We start from the raw sequence: 25,000 nt of genomic DNA on the forward strand, positions 1-25,000 counted from the left end.
GCAAGATCAACGGGAGGGGACCGTTGCCAACCGCTGTGGGGCTGCGGATTTCCAGGAAAAAAATATCAATTCCTTCCGTGCCGGTTGGCACTTTTTATTTTTATTTTTCCCGCCATCAGGCGATTTTATTCACCTCTAAAACATTCAATGTGAGAAAGAGGTTTAATTATCTTGTGCTGACGCGTTGTTCCATGTTCTCAGAAGACCATCAATTCTGAATGGCTAAGATAGGCTTTCTGTGTCCTTGGTTTGCAAGGGCATTACAGACACTTAGAGATCATAGAACGTCCTACTAACTCGCTATCGACCTCCTAAAGTCCTCTTAACTCTTTTCGAAATAATTACAATTTCGTCTCAAGTTCCTCTCTCTCATGGCCTTTAACGCCATCAAGTGTCTGCTGATAGCGAGCGTCAGTCCTTTACTTAGCGCTCACAAGGCCCTCATTTAGAGAAACCACATTAGTATTTACATATAAAAAACGATGTGATAAGAAGAATTCGTAGCCCCATTGACACACATTTGTTCGCTCCCTTTGTGACGTCATTTCCGACCTGGCGTGAGCTGAGGTCATGTAACGGGAAATTAATGACAGATAAAGAGGATTATGAGCTGGACTGCCTCCATTGACTGAATAGAATCCCCAGGCTCCTCTTCCAGTCTGATGCTGGAAAATTATATTTATTTTTTTTGTAACCTTAGCCATAATTACATAACTAAAGTACACCCTTTCCGTGTGTACTGAATAGTGTTAGGATTACAAAGAATTACAAAGGCGGAGCATGCCGACAGGGGACCTTTTGGTCCATACCTAGGTCAGATGCGAAAAAAATAATGATAAATGAATAAATAAATAAACAAACAAATAAATAAATGAATAAATTAAAAATTATGATAATGTAAATAATAATGACCGTCAAGCTATTCTATTAATTTCCGTGGTGACCCTTTCTTTATTGACCAAGAATCGACAGCAAGGGTTCTCAACCTACATTCTCATGCTCCACACTCTTATGTTTTGCTGTTTCCAAGTCTGTTTAAGATCACTTCAACACTGAATATAATCACTAAGCATCCACTAATTGTTTTCGGTTTTTTGTCTCACTTGTGAACCTGTATGGTCCCCTATTGGTCCGTGGCCCACAGCTTGAGAACCACTGAATTCTACAGCGAGCCTCAAATAACCCCTTTCATACCGGGTGTTTTGGTCTTATTCCAGCAAGGGAATTCATTTCTTAAACCTTGAGTTTATTAATCTCCCTCCGATAAAAGGATCCAAGAATAGGTCGTACATGAAACAAAAATACTACACAGATGATATCAGATGACCAGGAGAGGTCCCAAGATCGCCTCCCAGCAGAGTACTCTACTTTCCGTCCATCACTCCACTTAAAGAAAGAGGTGAGGAGTATACGCCAGGAGGCGCTGAGTAGCTGCAGCCGAAGTCGCCACCTTTGTTCTATGCGCTTTAAGGACTGTTGGGAAAGGGAACAGTCACTGCACGACATCGGAGAGTTTAGTAAATAATACAAGTATTGGTAATTGGCTGACAAACGCACTTGGCTCTTGTGCACGCAACCCAAAGACTACCGGGGTTATTTCTAAAAAAAAAAAAAAATTGAGCTGCCGTCAGACGATGTATATGTATATGTATATATGTATATGTATATCTGGACCCAAACTTCCAAGACACCCGCCTTACTCCGCTCTGAGTTCTCATATATGTATATCTATATGCATATATGTACATCTATATGCATATATGTATATCTATATGCATATATGTAATATTCATATATGTATATATGTATGAATATATGTACCCATATATGTATGCATATATGTGTATGTCTATATGTACAATTACCAGAGCTGGGCGCGTTCCTCGGTGCGCTTCGCTTTAGTTTGGCCGCGGCTAGCGCTGCCAAACTATTAAAGCAATATAGGTGCCCGTATAATATGTGGCCTACCTTTTGGATGTGACCTACGAAATTTTTCTTTGGTATAGTATGCGGCCTACAGGACTTTTATTTCTGTATGAACCTGTCCCTTAAACTTTAATAGTTTGGAAGCGCTAACCGCGACCAAACTAAAACGAAACTCACCAAGGAACGCACATAGGAACGCAACGAGTAACGCGCCCAGCCCTGACAATTACATGTACATGTGAATATGTAGGTAAGCAAACAAACAAGCTGTTGCTACAGAAGATAAGTGATATCATGTTCTTGATAGAATATCATCCGTAGAACGCACCACGGTGCTAGACCTTTATCTACAAAGTAGACACTGCTACCGTTGGTGGCGAAATGTCACCAGTAGATGCCAAGTAGACTCCAAAGGTCAGGTCGATGATTCATTTAATTTTTCATTGAACGATCGTCCAAAAAGTTAGGAGCTTACACCAGGAGGCTCTTAAAAGTGGCGTGGCGGCACACTAGGCGTTTCTCGCTAGCATGCTACTTGCTTTTGCTATTTCGTTTGAGTAGAGACTAAGACTACGTCGGTTACGATATATATATATATATATATATATTATATATATATATATATATATATATATATATATATATATGCGTAAGTAACCACTAGGAAAAGTAAACTAACGAAGCAGAGCGCTTTCGTATAATTACATCTTCAGTGCAGATACAAAGAAGGAATTATAAGATGAAGAAACAAGGTACAGAATATATGACATAGTGAAAAGGGCATTCGGAGAGGTAGTGGAAGAAGTACACGTGACGGACGTTTGGGCCGTCCTGGTAGCCAACAAGTATGGGACGTTTGGGCCGTCCTGGTAACCAACAAGTATGGGACAACTGCTCATAATTTATATTACAATTTAAACAATTTTGAAATTTCATGAGAAATAAAACTATCTAATTTGTACAAACCTTGATGAAGATTAACATTTATCCCCTTACTAGATTTGATCAAACTGCATTCAATTAAATTTCTTTCTGTTATTTTGTTGTTGTATGTGATGACTTTAGCGTTATCCCAGTCAACTGGGTGGTTAAAATGGTTCATGTGGTTGAATATACCGCTAGATTGGTTTCCCTCTCTAACGTATTTCTTGTGTTGATTGATTCGTGTTGTGAGTGTTTTAGCAGTCTGACCAACATAAAACTGATTACATGATTTGCAAGGTATTTTGTACACACACCCTTTATCACTATTGACAGAATTATTTATGAGCAGTTGTCTTACAGTGTTCTTATTATTAAAAACTACATTAATGTTAAATTTACGTAATATATTTGGAATATTTTGCAGGTTCTCTTGGTTACCAGGACGGCCCAAACGTCCGTCACGTGTACTTCTTGCACTACCTCTCCGAATGCCCTCTTCCCTATGTCATATATTCTGTACCTTGTTTCTTCATCTTATAATTCCTTCTTTGTATCTGCACTGAAGATGTAATTATACGAAAGCGCTCTGCTTCGTTAGTTTACTTTTCCTAGTGGTTACTTACGCATTTGTGAACACACGCTCCTAGTGTTTTTATTGCATTATGGATACCACACGATTCTTCGAGAACTTTACTCACCTGAACCCTGGACTTGCTCCTTATGTACACGACTTTTCCTGGTCCTTGGTTAAAGCCCACAAGCTGCGACTACGAATACAGATTCCACAAAACTACAGGAAAGAACAATTATTACCCAAGTCGGTCTTGCCTCGACCACTTGTGATGATTTCCAGCGCATCATTCTTAAGAAACGAATCGACATTGCCAAATTGGAAGTCAAAGAATTTTTCAAGATCAAACGTATTAGTTGCCATAAATTTCAGTATTGTGTATCATCTGATGTCAAAAATGTGCTTTTGGACTATTGTTATGGAAAAATGAGGATGGAGTGTGAGTACTTGTTAAACATGAAATTACTAGCTCTCATCAATAACAACGACTGCACCAATCATACTAACCAAGATTTCGTGGTTAACTTGTCATCCAAGCCCCTCACCAAGGCTCAGTCTAAAACGTTAGAATTTGGGCTCAGCTTTGCCAACAATTCAAATCTTCTTAACATCATTAACATTGGTAAAGCTTTTTGTAATTTAAAGTGTGATAAAGATCCACTTATAGATGATTTTAATATATGTAAAGGTATTGTTTATGGTGCTTTAGCTAATTAGGTACCTCCAAGTTGTCCTGAATGTTTTCAATTCGCTATTAACGCTCTCAAAAAAGACAGTGATTTAAATATCACTCAAGCTGATAAATAGAATGCTGTAGTAATTATGAACAAAAAGGATTACTTAAACAAAATGGATGAAGTACTCAAGGATCAAAATACTTATGTCCAACTTATAAAGAATTCCACTGAATTAGTGAATATCCATTTCAATTAGAAGATAAAAGAATTGTTAAGTGGAAATATTGAACTAATCAAAAAGTTTATTTCTATCAGCCATCCTTTGCCTTAAAAGAATGGTCTAATTAATACACATAAACCAAATTACCAGTAAGACCAATCGTTTCTTCAATAGGTTCAGCTTGATACAGACTTTCGAAATGGTTGGTAACAATTCTTAGTCCACTAGTTGGAACTATTTCCACTTCACATGTTAAGAACAGTTTGGACCTCATTAACAAACTGAGGTAAAACCAGATTATGAATAAAATTGGTACGTTGTGGGGGGGGTAGTTTGTTTACGAAAGTTCCTTTGAATGAGCTATTAATCTATCTAAAAGAAGAGTTAAATAAACACGATTTACCATTACCCTCAGACACCTTAATTGAACTGATTAAATTGTGTGTTAAAGACTGCAAATTCCAATTTAATGATAAATTCTATTCTCAGAAATTTGGAATGAGCATGGGTAATCCTCTCTCCCCCGTATTGAGTAATTTATATATGGAGTTTTTTGAAACCAAAATTTTAAGTAAGATCATTCCCCCCAACATTACATGGATGCGGTACATTGATGACATCCTATGTCTGTGGCCCATTCAAGATAATGTAAATGATTTTTTATGTAAGCTTAATAATTTGGTCAGTTCCATTAAGTTCACGGTGGAGATAGAGAATGAAGGTACTTTGCCTTTCCTTGATTGTAATATCTACCGCCGTGAAAGTGAGTTGAAGTTTAGTGTATATCGCAAACCAACCAATGTTTGTTCATATATACACTATTATTCCTCACACCCTGATGGCGTAAAGATATCTGTTTTTTCGTCGATGTACCTCAGGGCCCTACGCATTTGCAGCCCAGAGTACATCGATGATGAAATAAGATGTATTTACGACATTGGTACTAAGCTACAATACCCCACACATGTTCTTGACAAAGCTTACAATCGTGCTAAAAGGACATTTTATAACCTTAGGTCAACTCAAACTTTCAATATGAATAACTTGCTAATTTTACCGTACCAAGAGAACCTGCAAAATATTCCAAATATATTACGTAAATTTAACATTAATATACTTTTTAATAAGAAGAGCACTGTAAGACAACTGCTCATAAATAATTCTGTCAATAGTGATAAAGGGTGTGTGTACAAAATACCTTGCAAATCATGTAATCAGTTTTATGTTGGTCAGACTGCTAAAACACTCACAACACGAATCAATCAACACAAGAAATACGTTAGAGAGGGAAACCAATCTAGCGGTATATTCAACCACATGAACCATTTTAACCACCCAGTTGACTGGGATAACGCTAATCACATACAACAACATAACAGAAAGAATTTTAATTGAATGCAGTTTGATCAAATCTAGTAGAGGGATAAATGTTAATCTTCATCAAATTAGATAGTTTTATTTCTCATGAAATTTCAAAATTGTTTAAATTGTAATATAAATTATGAGCAGTTGTCCCATACTTGTTGGTTACCAGGACGGCCCAAACGTCCCATACTTGTTGGCTACCAGGACGGCCCAAACGTCCGTCACGTGTACTTCTTCCACTACCTCTCCGAATGCCCTCTTCCCTATGTCATATATTCTGTACCTTGTTTCTTCATCTTATAATTCCTTCTTTGTATCTGCACTGAAGATGTAATTATACGAAAGCGCTCTGCTTTGTTAGTTTACTTTTCCTAGTGGTTACTTACGCATTTGTGAACACACGCTCCTAGTGTTTTTATTGCATATATATATACACATTTTTTTTTTCTTTTTTCTTTTTTTCCAAATGTCAAATTACTTTTGCATCTTACAGTGAGAAGCTGAATGACGAACTAAGAGAAGTTAAACCTAGAACACGAATGTTAGACACAAAATTGTTGAGATGTTCTTATGGAAGTCAAGAATATTGTAACCGAAGTCGTTTCTATTCCAAGTAGCAAAAGCAAGTAGCGTGCTAGTGTACCGCCACCTTAACTGGTAACCACAAGGGGACTCGAACTTTGGAGCCTGCGGTTATGGTCCGAGTTCGAATCTCAACGAACCTGGGCAGGTTCGAACCTAAGGACTGAATGTATCACAGCATTTCTGTTTTTTTTTTGTTTTGTTTTTATTACCTGTCTGCGTCTCTGTCTGTGTGTCTGTTGATGCGTGTCTGTATATGTGTATTTGTGTGTCTGTATGGGTGTGTCTGAATGTATATGTCTTTACGTGTGTGTATTTAAATGTGTGTATGTTGGTGTGTGTATGTGCGTGTGTCTGTAAGTGCGTGTGTCTGTATGTGTGTATCTGTCCCTGTATATCTGTATGCACCTGTGTTTCTATCTATGTCTATCTGTAGGTGTCTATGAATATTCGTATGTGTGTGTCTGTGACCGTGTCTGTGTCACTGTCTAACAGTGTGTAAATGTGCCAGCGTCTGTCTCTGTCAGTGTCTGTCTGTATATCTGCGTCAGTGTCTGTAAATCTATCTGCCTGTCTGTATCCATCTGTATTTGGGTCTATCTGTGCTTGTGTCTGTGTCTACCTGTCAGTGTCTGTCTGTATATCTGTGTCTGTGTCTGTAAATCTATCTACCTGTCTGTTTCCATCTGTATTTGGGCCTATCTGTGCTTGTGTCTGTGTCTATCTGTCGGTGTCTGTCCGTCAGTGTGTCTATCTCTGGAAAGACAAAGAGTGCGGGATGATCTAATAGAGGTATTTAAGTGGATCAAGGGCTTTAACAAGGGTGATACAGACAAGGTCATCATATTAAGAAAACGGAACTTGCAGTAATGGATTTAGATTGGACAAATTTAGATTTAAGAAGGAAATAGGCAAGAAATGGTTTGCCAACACAGAATTTAACGAATGGAATAGACTTAGTAACCGTGTAGTTAGCGCTTAAACAGTTGGATAGGGATTAAAGGTGGTAAGGGACTTGGAACTGACTAGTGTAGGCCTTATGGTCTCTTGCAATCTCCTCTATTCTTATGTTCTTATGTGTGTACATGTGTGTGTGTGTGTGTGTGTGTGTGTGTGTGTGTGTGTGTGTGTGTGTGTGTGTGTGTGTGTGTGTGTGTGTGTGTGTGTGTGTGTGTGTCCGCCTGTGTGTGTCTGCCTGTCCATCCATCTGTCCATCTGTCTGTCTGTCCGTCTGTGTCCGTGTTTATCTGTGTCCGTGTCTGTCTGCTTCTGTGACTGTCTGTGTGTGTGTGTCTGTCTGTCCGTCTATCTGTTTGTTTGTCTGTGTTTGTCTATCTGTCCGTCTATCTGTTTGTTTGTCTGTGTTTGTCTGTCTGCCTGCCCGTCTGTCTGTCCGTCTATGTGCCTGTGTGTTTGTCAGTGTCTTTACTTGCCTGTGTTTATGTCTGTGTCTACGTCTGTCAGTGTCAGTTAACCTGTGTCTGTGTCTGCCTGTATCTGTCTCTGTGTCTGTGTCTCTTTATATGTCTGTTTTCGCCTCTTTTTCTACCTCCCTTCCTCTCTTTCTCTCTTTCCTTTCCTCCTCCTCTCTCCTTTGACCCAAACCTTCCCTTCCTTCCTCCTCTCTTTTCTCCTTTCCCTTCTACTCTCTTTTTCCTCTTTTCCACCACTTACTCTCCACCTTGCTTGTCTCTCTCTTTTCCTCTCTCCTTCCTTCCGTTAATCTTTATATCCAATTATGTCTTGATCCATTTCTCTCTTTCTTCCTTGTTCGTTAATCGTCTTTCGATTCCTTTTCTTTGTATCGCCTGTAGCACGCCCAGAAACTGCATCATGTACACACAGACGTGTGTACATGCGTGCACAGGTACACATACTTGCGTGCACACTCATGGTATCGCGAGAAATCGTCCTTGCAATCAACAGAGTACGTGTGTGCGTTTGTACGTTTGTGGTGTGTTTCCACGCGTGCGTGCGTGCGTCCGTGTCGAGGGAGGGTCAGGCCAGCTTGGGTTGACCATGTGGCACTCAGTGCCACGATAGTGCCGTAACGCGTCAGGTCTGTTGCGCCTTCTCCTGCGGTCGGCCGCGGAGACTTGGCACTGTGTCACAAAAGGCGACACTTTCTTTTGGTGCTCCGACACATGTGCCGTGACAGGCTTTTGGCACGGCGAGGGGAGAACGCCCTTGGCTTACGTTCTCTGCGAACGGTCGTCGTTGCAGAACGTAACGTGTAGACAGTCGAGTGCCTGTGTTCGTTTCTTCAACAATCCGCGGTAGATGGAACTTGGACGAAATAAAAAGATATAGTTTTGTTCATCTTTTTTTTTTTTTTTTTTTTACTTTGAAAATGCCTGTCAAAGAGTGACTAAGAAACAAGAAAAATATTATCAGCATTGGGAAATTGTCCTGATATTTGCAATCAAAAGAACGTCTTGCAAAAAAACAACACTAAGACACAGAACAGGTCAACAGTCTTAGACAAAAAGACGCCGTTTACGGAACCAGAAATGTAAGAAAAATAAAAACCAAGAAAAAACAAGTTAAAGATAAAAAATGAAAATTACGATGCGAGACCCCGAATTTCACTTGACCGGTTAAGGTTGACCTTGAGGCGGAGGCCTCCCCCTCCTCCTCCTCCTCCCCCCCACAACCAAGGTCGAAGGTCATGGAAGAATCGGTAAGAGAAAAAGGTCGACATTCGCCAACTACTGCGGGACTCAAACAGACGCGAGAAAAAGACACTGAGGTTGTAGCTGAATCTATTAGTAGTATTGTATTCTCGTATGTCACGTGTGTTGTTGTTGTATGTGTGATTTTACTGTCTTCCGTCCGTGTGGTTTGTACACATTTTTTATAGTCGAATAATAGCCTACAATCTATGAGACTTGTTGTCACCTATTTTGTTTAACACCTCCAACAATCTAACATTCTTTACGGAATTTGTACTGACTGACGTCAGGCGATTTTATTAAATTGAGAAGGAAGGAAGGTAAAGACCACAAAATTTAATGTTTTAAATTCACGTTTGAGTCAAAGACTTTATTGTATGAAATCGCTCGGCGTTTGTCTAAGCAAATTAGATTATGTTATATGGCACTCATACACGTGTGAACTCCCAGACACCATTTTGTGTTTGTTCGTTCACGGTTTGATGTTGCAAGAGTTCTTGTGCTCACTGTTGTCACTGATGTTATTATTGCTGTTCTAGTTATTACTGTTGTCAACGTTGTTGTTGTTGTTACTATTTTTGTAGGAAAGATTGTTGTTGTATATGTAACTTCACTAGACCAAGGAGGTCAAATGAATAATTTTAATCTATAACGAAAGAAATTATGTTAACCTCTGCGTTCATTGAGGGTTTTGTTTTTATGATTTGTATTTCTTTTGAAAAGATTATGTGTACGTGTTTGTGTATGTATATGTATGCATATTATATATCATATATATTATAATATACATTTATATATATATATATATATATATATATATATATATATAATATATATAAGATGAGTAAAAGCAGCAATGACTGCAACAGCTCTGTAGGGAAGAGGCCAAACGCAGAGTATGGGAGTCCAATATATTTTACGTTTCGCCCAGCAGGGCTTCTTCAGAAATAATATATATATATATATATATATATATATATATATATATATATATATATATATATATATATGCATACACACATATGTATAAGTAGAAAGGATAAGAAATAATCTATGCTATTGAATCTATCACATATTCTAACTAATGCTAGCTGATTAGAATGTCTAACACTAACCAAAAATATACAACATACACTGAACATTCAAATTGTTACTTAGATCTAGTTTGTGCACATTTTCTTGTCTATTTTCCTTAAAAACCTTTTGGTTTTTATATTTCTTCTCGTCTTGGGTCCTTACGTTTCTCCTCACACGTTCAGCGCAATAAACCCTCCTCCCTCCCTCTCCCTCTCCCTCTCTCCCTCCATCTCCATTCCTCTCTCTCTCTCTCCATCTCCATTCCTCTCTCTCCTTCTCTCTCTCTCCATCTCCATTCCTCTCTCCATCTCCATGCCTCTCTCCATCTTCATTCCTCTCTCCATCTCCATTCCTCTCTCCATCTCCATTCCTCTCTCTCTCCATCTCCATTCCTCTCTCTCTTCATCTTCATTTCTCTCTCCATCACCATTCCTCTCTCCATCTCCATTCCTCTCTCCATCTCCATTCCTCTCTCCATCTCCATTCCTCTCTCCATCTCCATTCCTCTCTCCATCTCCATTCCTCTCTCCATCTCCATTCCTCTCTCCATCTCTATTCCTCTCTCTCTCCATCTCCATTTCTCTCTCTCTCCATCCCCATTCCTCTCTCTCTCTCCATCCCCATTCCTCTCTCTCTCTCCACCTCCACCCTTCTCTTTTTATCTCCATCCCTCTTTCTCTCCATTTCGTCCCCCTCTCTCCCCATCTCATTCCTCCCTCTCCCTCTCCATCTCATCCCTCTCTCTCCCTTTCCATCCGTTTCTCTCTCCCTTTCCATCCTTCTCTCTCTCCCTTTCCATCTATCTCTCTCTCCCTTTCCATCCATCTCTCCCCCCCTTTCCATCCTTTTCTCTCTCCCTTTCCATCCTTCTCTCTCTCCCTTTCCATCCATCTCTCTCTCCCTTTCCATCCATCTCTCTCTCCCTTTCCATCCATCTCTCTCTCCCTTTCCATCCTTCTCTCTCTCCCTTTCCACCCATCTCTCTCTCCCTTTCCATCCATCTCTCTCTCCCTTTCCATCCATCTTTCTCTCCCTTTCCACTCATCTCTCTCTACCTTTCCATCCATCTCAATCAACCTCTTCATCTCCATCAACCTCTCTATCTCCATCCCTCTATCTCCATCTCCATCCCTATCTCTCTCCATCTCTGTCCCTGTCTCCATATCCATCTTTCTGTCCATCTCCATCCCCTCTATCTCTCCATCTCCATCCATCTTTCTATTTCCACTCTCTCTCTCTCTCTCTCTCTCTCTCTCTCTCTCTCTCTCTCTCTCTCTCTCTCTCTCTCTCTCTCTCTCTCTCTCTCAATCTCCATCCTTCTCTCTCAATCTCCATTTCTCTCTCCATCCCCATTCCTCTTCCTCTCCCCATCTCCATCCATCTCTCTTTATCTCCATCCATCTCTATCTCCATCACTCTCTCCATCTCCATACCTTTCCCTCTCTCCATCTCCATCCCTCTTCCTCTTTCTATCTCCATCCCTCTCTTTCCATCTCCATCCCTCTCTCTCCTTGCCCATACCCTCTCCTCTCCATGCCCATCCCTCTTTCTCTCCTTCTCTTTCCATTCCCATCCTTCTCACTTTCTCCATCTCCACCACTTTCCATCTCCATCCCTCTCTCTCTCTCTCTCTCTCCTCTCTCTCTCTCTCTCTCTCTCTCTCTCTCCTCTCTCTCTCTCTCTCCCTCTCTCTCTCTTTCTTTCTCTCTCTCTCCATCCATCTCCACCCCTCTATCCATCTACGTCCCTCTATCCATCTCCATCCCTCCCTCTCTCTCCGTCCCTCTCTTTCTCTCTCTCTATGTGTATATATATATATATATATATATTATATATATATATTATATGTATACATCTCCCTCATCTCTATATATCTACAGTATACCTCTCCTCTTCCCTCTCTTTATCTCTCTCTCTCTCTCTCTCTCTCTCTTCTCTCTCTCTCTCTCTCTCTCTCTCTCTCTCTCTCTCTCTCTCTCTCTCTTTCTTTCTCTCTCTCTCTCTCCATCCATCTCCACCCCTCTATCCATCTACGTCCCTCTATCCATCTCCATCCCTCCCTCTCTCTCCGTCCCTCTCTTTCTCTCTCTCTCTCTATGTGTATATATATATATATATATATATATATATATATATATATATGTATACATCTCCCTCATCTCTATATATCTATACCTCTCCCTCTTCCCTCTCTTTTTATCTCTTTTTATCTCTCTCTTTCTCTCTCTCTCTCTCTCTCTCTCTCTCTCTCTCTCTCTTTCTCTCTCTCCATCTTTCTCTCTCTCCACCTCCTGCCACCCTAACTTTAGGGAGGCATCAAATATCTTTGAAAACATGAATGGAGAAAGCGCCGCTGGCTGTCGCCGACGAAATAGTCCCTCCAGACTCTCTCCTGCTCCCACTCCGCCTCCTCCTCCTCCACGTCCTCCTCACTCCCTCCATCAATCTCCCATTTGGTCCTTACGAACTCAAATTTCCCGAATTCCGTATGACCTCCACACATTCAACTTTCTCTCCCTCACTCTCCCTCACTTCCTTTCTCTCCCTCTCTCTCCCCTCTCCTTCCCTCCCTCCCTCGCTCTCTCATTCACTCTCTCTACCCCTCTCTCTCTTCCTCCCCCTCTCTCGCTCCCTCTCTCTACCTCTCTCTCTCTCTCTCTCTTTCTCCCTCTCCCACCCTCCCTCTTTCTTCCTTCCTCTTTCTCTCTCCCTCTCTCTCTCTGTTTCCCTCTCTCTCCTTTTCTTCCTCTCTCTTGCTCCCTCTCCCTCTCTCTTGTTGACTTCACTATCTCACCCTTCCGTGTCCCCCTCCCTCCCACCCTCCCTCACTCACTCACTCACTTTTGTTTCCCTCTTCCTTCCTTCCTTCCTTGTCCCCCTCCTCCTCCTCCTCCTCCTCCTCCTCCTCCTCCTCCTCCTCCTCCTCCTCCTCCTACTCCCACTCCTCCTCCTCCTCCCCTACTCCTCCTCCTCCTCCTCCTCCTCCTCCTCCTCCTCCTACTCCCTCCTCGTCTCCATCCCAATCCCTCCCCGATCTTTCCTTTCCCAACATTGGAATCGCCTTCGACTGCATACCAATCCCCTGAGGCTAAAATATGATATTCATTTAATTCCTTCAGTCTTGAACGGATACACATTCAATAGAATCGACGTCTTTTTGTCATCCGCCATCTTAGTCTTTTCTGTGATTTTACGATTTTTTGTATTCCCTTCTAGCTGCCGCCAGGCGATTTTAGGCAATGGTCAAACTAGCGGTTTGAACCGCGCGGAAACCGTGGCTGTACCGCATAGTCAAGAAAAAACTGCACGATTGTGTGTGAACCCCTCCATTGATATACATTGTAATTGAACCGCGGCGATTCAAACCGCTAGTGTGAACAAGGCCTTATTCATCTCAAGGAAGAAACCACTCCCTAGCAAAAGGATTCATTATTGGTGCAAGTTCATTATTGGTGCAAGTGTTCTGTTCAAAGACAACCCATTTTATTCAGCGGAGGTGAAGCCCTTGGACAGAATAGGAAAGAATTACCTTAACTTGAATGTTCAAAGTTAAATTAACCAAGATAAAATCTAAAAAGGATTACGCAGGTTTAACAACAAGAGTCATTAGAGTATTTCAACTCTTAACTACGAGAAAAATCCTCTTGAAATTAATAAAATCCCCTGACGGCAGCCAGAACAAGTACGAATAGAGGGTTCGCTATAATCTTCAGAGGGACAGAAGCGCAGGTCAAATGCAGTCCATAATGCCGCAGTGGTTAAGAACTCTGATCCCGCTGGGTTGATGGCTATCAGCTGGCCCAGCCTTACCTTCAAGGTCAGTGAGGAACCGAAGATCTCACACGAACTGGCATTTTTTTTTTTTTTTTTTTTTTTTTTTTTTTTTTTTTTTTACAAAATGACGCCATCTCCAGGTACCACGGTCAGCTGATTTTATTTCTATATTCATCTTGGCTAAGAACTGTAACTTGGAGTGGACTGATTGGTACCTAGCGCGCCTGTTCATGCCGTTTGTTGATGTTACCACAGTGAACTGTACTGTTCTTGTTTAGACCTCTAGCGTTTCTTGTCTCTTCTATACACAATTTTTTCCATTTTCCGTACTTTAGTTTGCCTAATACAAAGAAAGATACCTTAAACTAAACTAAGAACTAATAATGAAAACTAAAAATAAAATTAGACAATAAAATGTATATCTTATATATATATATATATATACTACATATACATTAACTGGATAGAGTACAAGTTTCGTCCCCCCCCAATCGCCCTAAAAACAATCGTGGGATTAAATCCAGTGTATAATTTATCTGCCCCGACTCCAATTACGCGTTAAAGTCTTTAATTTCAAGGCAAACCAGACTTGTGTAACTGCCATGTCTCTCCAGGCGACTTTGTTCAGCTAAGGGAACACCCTTACCAATTGAAAGGTTAAATCCAGTGTTAAATTCAATTCCAGTTAACATCGATTACATTAAGGTAGATTTTGTTGGTCTCCAAGAGATTTTCTTCAGCTGAGAAATACTTCGCATATGTAAGAATGGGACAGATGGATTCCAGTGGGACAATTGATCCAATATGATGACTTTGATGATTTTATTTCGACTAACGTTAGATGATTTTATTCAGTTAAGAACAGACGCTTCAGTAATACCTTGATTATTACGGGATCATTTTTTGGCGATCGATTTTTTTCCCGATCAAACAAAATAAGCAAGTTAATAAAAATGTGTGTGTGTGCGTGCTTGTGTGTGCATGTGTGTACATGTGTGTCTATGTGTGTGTGTGTGTGTGTGTGTGTGTGTGTGTGTGTGTGTGTGTGTGTGTGTGTGCGTACTGTATGAATGTGTGTGTGCGTGTGTGTGTGTGTGTGTGTGTGTGCGTGTGCATGTGTGTGTGTGCATGTGTGTGCGTACTGTATGTGTGTGTGTGTGTGTGTGTGTGTGTGTGTGTGTGTGTGTGTGTGTGCTTGTGTGTGCGTACTGTGTGTGTGTGTGTGTGTGTGTGTGTGTGTGTGTGTGTGTGTGTGTGTGTGTGTGTGTGTGTGTATGTGTGCCTGTGTGTGTGAACGCGTGGCCGTGTGTGCCTCCTTAAATGTCCATGTGTATATGTACATATTACAGCGTGCTCATGTAAGTGTTTCTTTATATACATACACGTACCTTGACACTTAGAATACCATCCTATAATAAGACAAAACCCGCGACCTACATACGGGCAGTGCGGCACCGAGCTGGCGTAGCCATTGTAAACATTCATCTAGAATTCTATAATTACATCCCTGACTTGTTCCTGAGTCAAGTACATTCTGTTTCAGCTTTTTGTGTCGCCACACTTTCTTCCATCGATTACATTCTATCGATCACTTCCCCCCAGTAGGCCCCCTTACCATCTGCCCCTCGCTTTATGACGTCATCTGTACAGTCTCAAAAGTCTTTATCATCAACAAACCACGCACGCATAATGTACAGGTTAGCGTCTCGGGCTATCATGCTGTGGCCCGAGTTCGCACTCCGTTCATAATGTGAAGAATTTGCACTAACACTTGAAGCGGTTACTGCCACCCTTGGGCAACGGCAACAATATGGGTAAAGTCAAAATACTCCCTACTGATAAAACCACACGAATTTTTTACTCTCATCCGGAAAGGTATTATATGTCGATCACGAGTCCAGCACTGTTTCCTAACAGAGTAGAACCAAGATTTAATCCTTAGATAACCTAGCTCGTGTTTATTCTGTCCATCGCTAAAATTGACTCATTTTAGGAAAAAACTAAAAAAAATCAATTAATTAGACAACACGTTAACAGCCATCACCGTCAGATTAATTAAAAGATCTAGATACTAGAGACTATCTAAATATCGCTAACTTAGCAAAGGCTAATTAGGATGAAATGACGGATATGACATTACTAGGTTAGCTAGTTTTCATCATGTACGCGTCTAGTAATCTACATACTTAGATTACTAATTAATGTAATTTGGCCGGTATAATCTAGAATTTTATCTATCTTAATACATATGACTGCTAGACACCACTTTTACGTAATGGCTTAATCTAGGTAGATTTAACCTTTTTGCAGTCAAGAATAGCGAGTTCCCAACTACGTAATCCTGTCCTCCCAACTGAATGAAATCGTTTAGAGATAAATAGACTATTTTAGATACGTCACTGTTTGTCTAATAAAACAGTGGTTCTAAGTCTTTAACTTCCACACGCTTCCGATTTCATAATAAAAGTGGATGAAATAAAAATAGAAACAATGAAAGAGTGATAGATTGATGGATAGAGAGAGAGAGAGAGAGAGAGAGAGAGAGAGAGAGAGAGAGAGAGAGAGAGAGAGAGAGAGAGAGAGAGAGACTGAGCCAAATCTTCATCTGTAGCTCAGAAGCACAAGTACATACGTGTGTGTGTGTGTGTGTGTGTGTGTGTGTGTGTGTGTGTGTGTGTGTGTGTGTGTGTGTGTGTGTGAGAGAGAGAGAGCGCGTGCTCAGTGGAGTTTGATATGTCACGCGTACGAGGAAAGAAAGAAATACAAAATAAGAAATGTAAAATCCATGAACATGTGACGTCACTGCCCTCCCGGATGTGAGGTCAACACTCGGGGATGAAGCTCAAGCTACACAGAATTTTGCAAACGCGCCCACGCGCGCACGCCCGTATGCACACACAAACACACGCCCACGCGACCATACACCTGCATGATCACACACACACACATGCACACACATATTTACTACGTTGTCTATGATTAATTCTAGCTGCCGCCAGGTGATTTTATTCAGATAAGGTAATCCACCTTTATCAGCAAAAAGATTAAACTCTTTCGATAACACCAGTAGCTTTCATTCACCCGGGAAAGGGTTCTGAGCCACGAAATTCGTGTTGGAAATAGCCGCAGTATTGATCACGATGCAATTTGCCCGTACCATATTCATTTTGTTCCCATTTTTGGAGTGATTTATTTAGACTTCCGCCAAATTATTTTGATAAGCTGTTGGACTGCTATTGCAAATTGTCAAAATTAATTTCATAGAATCATGAGTGATTTGGTCTGACTGTCATCAACGGGGTTTTATTATGTTTGAAATATATAACATTTCAGTATATCAGACGTATAGTCGTACCATTAAAAAGGAAGGTAATCGATTTGTTTTGTTACAGACGGTTTTATTCAGGTATGGTACTGACTTCACATAATTTCTATTTCGTTTAGAATGTAACTTCAGTTCACCAACCAAGCGATTTTACAAGTACTCAACTATGGAATTGATCCTTACACTCTTCCCGCCCACGCTAAACGATCTCAATCAATTAGGCTTTCATCGATTCAACGCGAATGCTTGTTTAACTAAAGGGCCTTTTGATGAGGGAATCATTCGTCCTTGCCAGTTCAAGAGGTGGTGGGTTGGGGCACCTGTTTGTATGTATAGGTTGCCCTGAACAACACCTAAACAAAGTAGGAGGTTCCAATACGGTCGATGTAGGATCTGCAAAGCAATAGACGATCTCATTCTTTATAAGTGTCGTATAAGCTACCCAGAACAATATCTAAACATAAGAAGATCATATACGGTCACTGTAAAATGTGAACATGAATAACCAATCTGGTTATTTAGAAAAGTCATATTCATTTGATAAGAGATCTAATGTAATCTTGTGTAACTTTTATTGCTGTCAAATTATATATTCAAACAACTGATAGCCATGCTTCTCAGAAAAAATTCATTATCATTTATGAACATAATAGCTGTGTCCCAGAACAATTGTATTTAATCATAATTATAAGTAATCTAATCATTCAAACACAAGACTCCCAAGTATGTTGTCAGTTAAACTGATGTTGGTCATCGTTAACTTTAAGTCAGTTAACCATTGTTATTACTATGTAGTATTAACATCAATTTATTAAGATACCTTTATTGTTTTTGTTTTTTCGGGGTACCTTAGGGGAAGAAAACAAAACTCGATCACAATAATACATAATAATAACAATGGTTACCTGACTTTTGCCTCACCCTGTGTTTGAAGGATGTGACTACCATCATGCATTTTTGTTCAGCTGGACATTGGCTGAAGTGATGAAGTTGCTACAATCATCTCACTCAGTGCCTTTGAACCATTGGTTACGAATCTAATAGATTCTCTTATTTCGAGCATGCAACTTTATTCTTACAAAAAACATTAGTATTATGCGACACTGCTTCTGACCCAGGGCGGTGGGCAAGGTGCAGGGATGACCCGTCATCCAGGAGGTGCTCAGATGAGAGGGAGGGTGGGAGGGGTGTGGAGTGTATTTAGGGATGAAATGGGTGGGAGTGTTTTTATGCCTTTCCCTTTTTGGCTACCTCCATTGAAAGGGGGAAAAAGCCTTGGTATATGTATGTATTATCGCTGCGGTTTGTGATTTTTGTCCTTAAGTCTTTCTGCCGCCAGGCGATTTTATTCAGCTAAAGGAAACTTCCTCCGAGGCAAGAGTTAAAGAATAGTTCGATACAATCTCGATTAACAATTTTAACGTTTTTGTGACTTTAATTGTTTATTATAATTTCCGCCATGGAATGTTATTCAGTTAAGGTAAACCCACTTCCACATTGAAAAATTATTCAAACAAAATCTCCATAATTTCATTTGAGTTTTCCAAGAATCTTAAAGAAATGAATAAATGGAATAAAATAAGATGAAATAAGATAAAAATCATTGAGCTAAAATATGAAAAAAATCACAATGAATCGTCTTGCTTTAGACAACAAGAATACCTATGTTGACAACGCTCTACCTCATTGTAAATAGATACATTTAATCCTCTGAGGAATAGAGTAGTCCTCCTGGTGAATAGAATCATCTGCCATCAGCCATAATAAACGTTCTAAGTCCGACGATCCTCCACATAACAGTATCACTTTACGAAGTTTTTTTTCTATGTTAATAAATAAGAATGTCTGGAGCCAGTTAGGATAAAACACTTGATTCCTTCCATGTTAGTTGGTGCTCTATCTTCTTCAGGGAGACGATTAAACATTAAAATCGTTAAAACTCGTTAAAATTGTAAAAAATAAAAAATAAAAAATAAAAATAAATAGTTCAAAATAATAAAATTTGTTAAAACTCGAAAACTCAAAAACCATAAATGGGGTTAAATCGAAATCGTCAAGTAAAACAATCTGGAGGCAGTTAGGATAAAACATTTGATTCCTTCCATGTTAGTTGGTACTCTATCTTCTTCCGGGGGGCCGATTAAACATTAAAATCGTTAAAGCTCGTTAGAATCGTAAAAAAAAAATTAAAACTAGTTCAAAATTATAAAAAAAAAAATCGAGAACTCAAAAACCCATAAATGGGGTTTAATCGAAATCGTCAAATAAAACAAATCAACCTATAACCAAACATTTTAACATTTTGTTCAAATGTTTTCCAACGTGAATCTTTATAAATCGAGCTTCATTACATTAAATCTCACCAACGTGAAATATAATTATTTCACTGAATTCGCAGTAGGCGAGATTATCTTTATATATTTCTTAGTTACGTCTTGTTGGGAGTTTTAGGCCATTATCTCTCGCCTCGTTGTTATCAAACGCGATATACATTTAATTCTGATTTTACTAGGAGCTACGATAAGAGAGAAACAAGGGTTGGGGATGGGAATGGAATAGGTGGGAGTGATATGGGTGGGAGTGATATGGGTGGGAGTGGAAGGGGTGGGAGTGGAATGGGTAGGAGTGGAAGGGGTGGGAATGGAATGGGTGGGAGTGGAATGGGTGGGAGTGGAAGGGGTGGGAGTGGAAGGGGTGGGAGTAGAATGGGTGGGAGTGGAAGGGGTGGGAGTGGAAGGGGTGGGAGTGGAATGGGTGGAAGTGGAATGGGTGGGAGTGGAAAGGGTGGAAGTGGAATGGGTAGGAGTAAAATGGGTGGGAGTAAAATAGGTGGGAGTGGGTAGGTGCTTTCACTTGACTACCTTCCGTATAAGGGGGAAGATGCACTTGGTAAATAGATGGATGATTTTACTATTTCCCTTTCAAATCTTGACTTATATAAAATCTCCCTTTTCGTTTAAGGATAGGTTTAAATAATTTGGGCACTTTTCGTATGATTTTTGTTTTATTAAATGATTTTCTTTTTATCTTGCCGCTATGCCTTTTATAATACATTGCCAAACACTCAAAAAATTCAGCAAGAAAAAATATGTATATATGTGTGTGTGTGTGTGTGTGTGTGTGTGTGTGTGTGTGTGTGTGTGTGTGTGTGTGTGTGTGTGTGTGTGTGTGTGTGTGTGTGTGTGTGTAAACAAAACAGTTTCTCCAGTACGCAATTAAGTATCGAGATAAACATATTTCTCCGGTACAATAAAGAGCCCCCGGGAGATGACAGAACTATCTCTCCGGTACCTTATCACGGATGCTGATGAAATAATATCTCCGGTACATATTTTTTTCAAACCGGAACGATAGTTTACCTTTGACTTAATATAAACACTTTCACTGTTTTTTCATAATTTGTACGTTTTTATTCTGGGCACCAACAGACGATGTGACTCAGATAAGGCAACCTCCCTGCAATACTAATGGGTTAAATCTATCTCGATTAACCCATCAATTAGCAACTTTTGTTAATATTAAGCAATTTTTTCGGTTGCGTGTAATCGCGTGCGCAGTTACATGGCTTACTAATATACAAATTAATAATTTTAATTCATATGTAGAGTTGTTACTTGTTCTTTCTGCCGCTAATCGATTTTATTCAGCTCCGAGATACCTCAGCAGAGGGAAAGAAAAAACAAAGACATCCCAAGCGGTTGAAGAATTCTTTCGTGACCTTCGAAAACGTCAAATCACGTCAATGATCGTTTGGCTTCCTTAACGATGGCGGAGGCTAGAATGAAGACACATTTGCACTTCAATTAACGTGGACGGGTAATTGAGTCACGTCGCGTTGTTCAAGGGCGAGGAGGGTGGGGTGGGGGAGGGAACAAATTGTCAACAAGTTGTTTGATACGAATTAGAGGACCACGTTTGTCGTTATTACAGAATACTCCTAATCTCGTCTTGTTGACATTTGAGAGGACGCAGAGTGGGTGGACGTGGGGGAATGATGGGCGGGGTGAGAGGTGGAGGGTGGAAGTTGGGGGTGAGGGGTAGGGGTGGGACAAGGGATGGGGTGAGAGGTAGGAAAAGAGATGGGGTGAGGGGTGGGACAAGGGGTGTTCTGAGAGGTAGGGATGGGATGAAGGGTGGGGTGGGATAAGGGGTGGGGGTGGGATGAAGGATGGGTAGGATGAAGGGTGGGATGAGGGGTGATGTGAGGGGTGGGGTGGGATGCGGGATAGGGTGGGATGAAGGGCGGGGCGGGATGAGGGGTAGGGTGGGATAAGGGGTGAGGGTGGGATGGGTGGGGGTGGGATGAGGGATAGAGTGGGATGAAGGGTGTGGTAGGATGAGGACTGGGGTGGGATGAGGAGGTGGAATGATTGGTAAGGGTGGGATGAGGGGTAGGGGTGGAATGAGGTGGAGGTGGAATGATGGGTAGGGTAGGATGAGAGCTGGGGTGGGATGAGGAGGTGGAGGTGGAATGATGGGTAGGGGTGGGATGAGGGGGTGGGGGTGGGATGAGGGGGTGGGGGTGGGATGAGGGGGGTGGGGTGGGATGAGGGGGTGGGATGAGGGTGTGGGTGGGGGTAATAGCGGTAGGAGTGGAATGAGAGGTGGGAGTTACAGCGGTGGGAGTGGAATGAGGGGTGGGAGTTACAGCGGTGCGAGTGGAATGAGGGGTGGGATGAGGGCTGGGTTGGGGCGAGGGCTGGGTGTGGGATAAAGGGTGGAGGGTGAGTGATAGGGTGATAAGGGTGAGATATAAGGGGTGGGAGAGGGATAGGGTGTGGTTAGGGTGTAAATGTGGGGAGATAACATAAGGTCTAAATAATAATTGATACAGTTTAAAAAAAATTACTTTTCATGTAAGTTTAGTATAGCGTCTTATTGTGTCACCACGCAAGAGAGAGAAAATAATTACTTCATTAAACGATAAGCTGCAGAATGCAATTACATCGTATCACCATCAAACATAATATTTTTCATATTACCATTGTTTTTTTTTGTTTTTTTTTTTTGTTTTTTTTTAATAAAGGATCATTAGACAAAGACTTTCCGTCCCCTTGTTGACTAGTGTTGGACTTGCTATCATAATGCAGATCCCAAACATAATATGTGTGACTTCACAGTTATATTCACAAGGGAAACAAAACAGAAACGTTAAGATTTTTTTCCAAGTAAATCCTAGGATCCGGAGTGAGCGTAAAAATTACAAAATCTTGCTTTTCAAAGAATTTTGCTGTCAAGGGGTTTACCAGCTGAATAAAATTGCTCGATGGAAGCCATAATTAAGTGTTAAAATGCAGTGAAGAGAATAAGTATGATACTAACCATTTATCCTCTTTTTCAAAACATAATGTTGCGTTTTAAGAATCTGCCTGCAATCAAAAAAGCCTTTAAAAAAACGCTAACATGAGTAGAAAAATGTCGTTGCTGAGTATTGTGATAGCATCAATGTTTCTATTTTTCTTATCATTGTATGACTTCCCCATCATTCGTGATATTTTTTGTGACGTGTGAGGGGAGAGCTGTCATTACACTCTGCATTCGTCAAGAAACACTAAGTTTCATTATATCGTCACACACACACACACACACACACACACACACACACACACACACACACACACACACACACACACACAAAATGTCAACTCGAGACCAACAAATACAAACAAACGTAACTAGGTATGACGTCACGTCAGCTGTAATATGAGGACAGCCATATGGCCGGTTTGAAGTATGACGTCAGACTAATGAGATCATAAAGGAGTTTAGGACACGCCTTTTTTTTTTTTTTTTTTTTTTTTTTTTGCTAGTATAGTGGCTTGCTCAGAGTTTCGACATTATACAAACAAATGAATAAACAAATTCTGGTGAAATTACGGTCACTAAGCCAGATACGTAAGCTGAATTACACGTTTGTTCACACAGTTTCATACATATGTTTGATATATAATGATTCGTTTTTTTTAAGGAATAACGAGCATGCGCGGCGATATACAATTGTCCGCTACAGACATCTGACCACTTTATAGTTTCTTTTATGGTTAACATCAGACGATTTCATTCAGAAAAGGAAGCGTCGGGAATAAGTATAAAATATAACATATAATGTTTAAATCTATTCCATTGTAGTGGGCCGTGCGGTAGCACAGTGGATAATATGTCGACCTTATGATCAAGTGGTCGTGAATTCGATTCCCGTGACCCATGTCGTGCTTCTTGTATTGGTTTCCGACCGCCCTGGCCAGGCGGGGAAGTAACCCCATCATCGACCTAAAAAAAAAAAAAATGATAGGGCTTGCCCTGCCAGGGGTTTCTCACTTCCCACTTCGTGGACGGTGACTAGTCAACGACAAACATGGCGTTTGACTCTGAAAACGGCTGTCGCACCAAGAAGAGACATGATCAAATACTACCAGACACGTCTCTGGACGTGACAATCCTGGTTCATTGTGATCTTGGTCCAGAAGGCTTTTCTTCAGCCGAGTAAAATCGTCTGACTTTAACGAGGAAAATATTTTCTAAATAAACAATATGTTATTGGCACATCCTCCGGAATTAACCCAAGTTGACACAATCGCTAGAGTAGTTCCCATCACGTTTTACAGTGCGATAATTAATCAGCTTTCGAATATAACTTCTACTGGTTTCCAGTACTTGTTTTAGATACCATCAAGCACATAAGGCAAAGATAACAGGTCTGCTTTTTTTTTTTTTTTTTTATAAGAGATCTCACTATAACACTTGCGTCTCGCGTGTTCCCAATGTTTTGTCCAATAGAATATAAAATCTTGATTTTATTCTGAAACCTGTTCATTCAATAAGTGACACCCTGAGGTTAAATTTAACCCCTTGCTTACAGAATATATTTAACTAAGCTGAACAAAATCGCCTGGTGCCAGGTTGAAAAAAGACATACAAGTCAATCACTGTACTCAAAAGGTTACCATAATAATGGCTACGAAGCCCATTTATGCGAGGAATTTTTGTTTTAACAATTACCACTTGTGTACCATTTCATTCATTTTTACTGCAAGAGAAAAATTATAATACAATCATTTCCTCATCAAAAAGCCCAGTCAATCGTTTTGACACCAATAAACTGATCGTTTCATCCCTTCTCAGAAAGTGAAATTAAATAAATGTGATGCAAACGCATTCTGACAATACCCAACATACCCTTCCACCCCACTGCCAAATAAAAACCAAAACAGGACAAAGATATTTCAACAAATCTATGTGATAAGACTGAAGTGCTCATTTGGCCACGAACTGCAGCGATGCGCTCCCCACGAGCGACAGCCTAAAGAGACGGAAGGGAACCCCCCGATGAGCTGGCGAGAGCCAAGAAGGCCAAGAGGACCTAAGAGCGATTTCTGGAAGTCGAGACATCTCCCGAAGACGTTGACCACGAAGCGAAGACGATCTAGAATGGGACCGGCGAAGGTAGAGACAGACACCGCCCACCGGCCTCTTCCTCCAGCATCTCTTTCCTCCATCTCCTCCTCCTCCTCCACTTTATTGCGCATGCGCATAGCTGCGATTTGTCATAATTAGAGAACCCTCAAGATATGCGGTTACACGTAGTGTGACTAACGTATGTATACGTTCTGTAGAAAGTATGAGCATGTGTGTGTTCGTATACACAGCTTACAACTTAGACTTCATTTGATGTATAGCTACAATAGAGGCCTTTGTTCATGGCTTACTTCTATATGTGTTTTGTAAGCATAGAATATGAAAAATTAATTAACCGCGCAAATTTTTATCTTTCTCGAAGACGCTTGTATATATGCAATGCATCTCGCATATATTATGAAGTCAAATTGTATTGAATGTGCATGCATTAGTATTGTATTTCATTTTACAGTTGTAGTTATTAGTATCATT

The 25,000-nt window shown here is 40.5% G+C and overlaps 1 protein-coding gene across 4 annotated transcripts in view; it reads left to right on the top strand.

The window, feature by feature from the left end:
- The first annotated feature begins 8,308 nt into the window (after positions 1-8,308).
- Positions 8,309-25,000, top strand: part of DCX-EMAP (Doublecortin-domain-containing echinoderm-microtubule-associated protein) — a 128,224-nt gene continuing 111,532 nt past the window's right edge. The window contains exon 1 of one of the 4 annotated variants that reach the window (XM_076185020.1): positions 8,309-9,014. In XM_076185020.1, the coding sequence (XP_076041135.1) occupies positions 8,934-9,014 (81 nt within the window). In that variant the 5' untranslated portion in view covers positions 8,309-8,933. Of the gene's footprint in view, positions 9,015-24,336; positions 24,557-25,000 lie in introns of those variants that run through there. The other 3 variants (XM_076185023.1, XM_076185021.1, XM_076185019.1) reach the window with 3 other exon arrangements.

Source organism: Oratosquilla oratoria, chromosome 5 (assembly GCF_046742065.1).
Source record: "Oratosquilla oratoria isolate Oo_2021 chromosome 5, ASM4674206v1, whole genome shotgun sequence".
NCBI classification, from domain to species: Eukaryota; Metazoa; Arthropoda; class Malacostraca; order Stomatopoda; family Squillidae; genus Oratosquilla; species Oratosquilla oratoria.